The 4,068-nt window shown below is 41.3% G+C and overlaps 1 protein-coding gene across 1 annotated transcript in view; it reads right to left on the bottom strand.

Moving 5' to 3' along the window:
* GNPTAB (N-acetylglucosamine-1-phosphate transferase alpha and beta subunits) overlaps positions 1-3,489 on the bottom strand; it is a 69,515-nt gene extending 66,026 nt beyond the window's left edge. The window contains exon 1 of the mRNA XM_008056505.2: positions 3,341-3,489. Within this exon, the coding sequence (XP_008054696.2) occupies positions 3,341-3,354 (14 nt within the window). The 5' untranslated portion in view covers positions 3,355-3,489. The remainder of the gene's footprint in view (positions 1-3,340) is intronic.
* Positions 3,490-4,068: the final 579 nt, after the last annotated feature.

The raw sequence follows: 4,068 nt of genomic DNA, 5'->3' as shown, positions 1-4,068 counted from the left end.
GGCCACTGCACTCCAGTCTAGGTGACAGAGTGAGACTCCAACTCAAAAAAAGAAAAAAAAAAAAACCAGTAGATGAGATGACTGGATGAAAGGAATGTTATCCATTCATCGAGGAATTTACAAAACACTTAGTATGTGCGGGATACTGTCCTAGATGCCAGGGGTTCAGCATTAAATAAAACAAAGCCCACATCCATACCTTCGTGGAGCTTAAATAACAGACGCATGAAAACAGGAACTAACCCAACTAAGCAGCTGTTACTATAAGGTCTGACTATGCTAAATGTCATGGAGAAAGCAAAGTAACAAGTGAGATTAAAAAATGTGTCTATGAGGGAAGGGGTGTCATTTTTTAAACAGGGAGATCAGATATGACCTTAGAAGCTGGGCACGGTAGCTGATGCCTATAATCCCAGCACTTTGGGAGACAGAGACGAGAGGATTGCCTGGGTCCTTGGGTTTGAGACCAGCCTGGGCAACATGGCGAGACCTTGTCTCTACAATAAACCAAAAATTAGCCGGGCGTGGTAGCACGCGCCTGTAATTCCAGCTACTCGGAAGGCTGAAGTGGAAGGATCGCCGGAGCCCAGCAGGTCGAGGCTGCGGTGGCCAGGAGCGGCCACTGCACTTCAGTCTGGGCAACAGAGTGAGACTCCAACTCAAAAAAAAGAGAAAGAAATGACCTTAGTAAGAAGGGGGCGTTCTAGCAAAGATATGAAATGAGGGGGCAAGCCCAGCAGTAACGGGGGAGGAATGAGACAGAAAAGGGATACTATGTGCACATGCTCTCAGCAGGTTCAAGGAACTGAAGGCCTGTGTCCTCTGGGCAGGGACAAGGAGACAAATGGAAGAGCATAACTGGAGATAACTGGACCCTCAGAGCTTCCTCAGGAAAATGAGGACTCACCTTATACTCCTGGCATATGTGACAGCTGAGTATTCACCAAGTATTGTCAAGATTCACCAAAGTCTGCAGAGTCAAGTCTACACCCCATCATCTGTACCTTGTGTTCTGGATGCCAATTGTACACCCTTACTCAAATATGATAAAAACTGGCAGGGGCTCTGTGCCCTTGAATATGCTTTTTCCTCAGCCTATGTTACAGCCTGACCAGGTTCTTATGCCCACTACCCAAAAAAACTGAGAGAGAAAGTTTAATATTGCAAAGTAGCTGAAAGAGTTCTCAAATCAGAACTCAAAGGCCAGGGTTTTTAAAAGAATAATTTGGTGAGTGGGCAGAGGCTAAGGAATGAGCACTGCGGATTGGTTGGGATGAAGTCATGAGGATGGTAAAGTTTGCAGGACGCAAGTCTCTTACATAGCTTTTATCCTGTGGCCCAATATTAATTTTATTTTTATTTTATTTAATTTATTTATTTATTTTTGAGTTGGAGTCTCACTCTGTCACCCAGACTGGAGTGCAGTGGCCGGCCTGCTGGGCTCCGGCGATCTTCTGCCTCAGTCTTCCAAGTAGCCGGGATTACAGGCATGCGCTACCATGCCCAGCTGATTTTTTGATTTATTGTGGAGATGAGGTCTCGCTGCCCAGGCAGGTCTTGAACCCGCGAGCTCAGGCAATCCACTCGCCTCAGCCTCCCAAAGGCGCGGATTACAGGCTGAGCCACCGAGCCCGGCTCAATATTAATTTTATATAGGCGATTTTACCTAGAATTTTCTTTCTTTCATGCATCTTTAACCACCTCCTTCTTCTCCAATTCCGCCTTTCCCTCACCCCCTACAAAGAGAATTCATTGCTTAATATGCAATTTCCATACTACTTTGTCCTTCTAGGGAACCCTCATCACACTGTGCTGTGCTGTTTTATGTATGAGCAGCTTCCACTAAATGCAGTATCCCTGGATAGAGATGATACACATTCTGCTGTTTTATTAACTTTTTCCTCTTTCCTACATCTTCAGGCTCTCTCTGCCTGCTGTTAAGGTCTGAAAAGCTTACCCCATCTAGGCTTTTCTTTGCATTTATCTATAGATAAGTAATTAGGCTAATGGTTCTCAAATGTTAGCAGGAATCAAACCCACCTATAGGACTTACAAGACAGATCTGGGCTCCATTCCAGTGTTTCTCATTAGGTAGGTCTACAGGGGGACCCCAGAATTTGCTTTTGTCATAAGCTCCCAGGTAATGCTGAAGTTGTTAGTCCAGAAACTACACTTTGAGAACTGCTGGTTTACATGTAGGTTATACTTCACTGCTCTCCCCACACATTAGTGTTGTATATAATATAATCTATCCCATGCACCACAGGGCCTAGGATGATGCCTGGTACATGGGTGGAGTTTAATACATATTTGTTGGAGAAATAACCATTAGCTTATTACTTCAGCACACATATTAAGCTTTCCCCATTAAAAAAAAAATCCACCTACTTCACACTGCCCACATGTGACCTATCCAAGGTCATCTCATTCCCAATATCCCAGCTGATTTATGTTCAGACTAGAAACAAAATTTTAAAAACCCTTAAATGACATATTTTTAAAAGGTTAATGTGGGGAGGCAGCATATTCTCATGATTTCCTATAAAAGTAATTATTTACTATTAAAGATTTTTAATAGAATCAGGAGATATCTATGTTCAAGTGAGGAAAGACAACATAATATACTCATAATAAATTCATAATACACAGTATTATTATATGATCAATTTAATTATCTGATGAAACTGACAAACCAAAGGAGATTGTGTGATCTGCACAAAGTCAGTGAGTCAGTTGTTTTTCTACTATTAGACATAGTCACAATAAGTCTGATTCTTTTGTTCTAACCACGAGACCACTATCTTGGCTCACAGATGAGAAGGAAGGTTTTATCTTAGAACAGAAGAATAAGTCACCTATGACTCAGAACCAGAGTGGAGACACTAATATAAATTTTATTTTATTTATTTTTTATTTTGAGTAAGAGTCTCACTTTGTAGCCCAGGTTGGAGTGCAGTGGCATGCTCACAACCACCAAAGCCTCAATCTGCTGGGCTCAGGTGATTCTTCCATCTCAGCCTTCCAAGTAGCTGGAACCACAGATGTGCACCAACACGCCTGGCTAATTTTTGGATTTATGTAGAGACAAGATCTCATCAAGTTGCCCAGGCTGGTCTCAAACCCATGGACTCAGGCAATTCTCTCACCTCTGCCTCCCAAAGTGCTGGGATTACAGGTGAGCCATCATGCCCAGCTAACTTTTATTTTAATCACTTTTGTTTACGTGAATATTTAAGTCACTTACTAGTTCCTTGGCTCTACATCCTATAAAGTAGGTAAGAAAACACAGAACTTAAAGAGCATATTAGAACCAAAGAGTTGGAAGAGATTTTATACTTACTCTAATATCCACATTTTACAGTGGACAAAATTGAGGCCCAGACTGACTTAATGTCTCACAATTAGCTTAGCAGCAGTAGGTGCATATTCACTTGCTACTGACATATAGAAATGGAATTTTTTTTCATTCAGGACAAGCAATATTAAAAACTTTTGTCTGGAAACTAGCAAAAAAAGAAAAACATTCTATAAACATTATGGTATCTTTAAGTATATTACGACATGATATATATGATCCATTTATTTGTCATCATCAAAAGTAAACAACTTTGAATATCCTTACATAAATATCAAAATACATTTTAGTGCAATCTAAAATTAGGAGATATATTTCACACACAGACGGTTTTTACTTCTTTAGAAAGAGCACAAGAGTATTTGATTTAAACTGCTGACTTCAAGATCTACGTTTTCTTTTTCTTTTTTTTTTGTGAGTAGGAGTCTCACTGTCGTCCGGGTTAGAGTACAGTGGTATGCTTGATGGTCACCACAACCTCAGCCCACTGCGCTCAGGCAATCCTTCCACCTCAGCCTTCCAAGTAGCTGGAATTATGGGCGTATGCCACCACGGCCAGCTAATTATTTTATTATTGTAGAGACAGGTCTCACTAAGTTACCCAGGCTGTTCTGGCTCAAAATCTGCATTTTCTAATAAGCTAGTTTTCTTTCTAGAAGGCTGAAGCTCCTCCAGGGCAGGGATCTATGCATCTGTGCCCAGGCAAAAAGCAC

The sequence above is a fragment of the Carlito syrichta genome, unplaced genomic scaffold (genome assembly GCF_000164805.1).
Source record: "Carlito syrichta isolate Samal-C Ts95f unplaced genomic scaffold, Tarsius_syrichta-2.0.1 Scaffold302384, whole genome shotgun sequence".
Lineage (NCBI taxonomy): Eukaryota > Metazoa > Chordata > Mammalia > Primates > Tarsiidae > Carlito > Carlito syrichta.
Note: the sequence above shows the minus strand (reverse complement) of the source record. Positions and strands in the feature narration are given on the sequence as shown.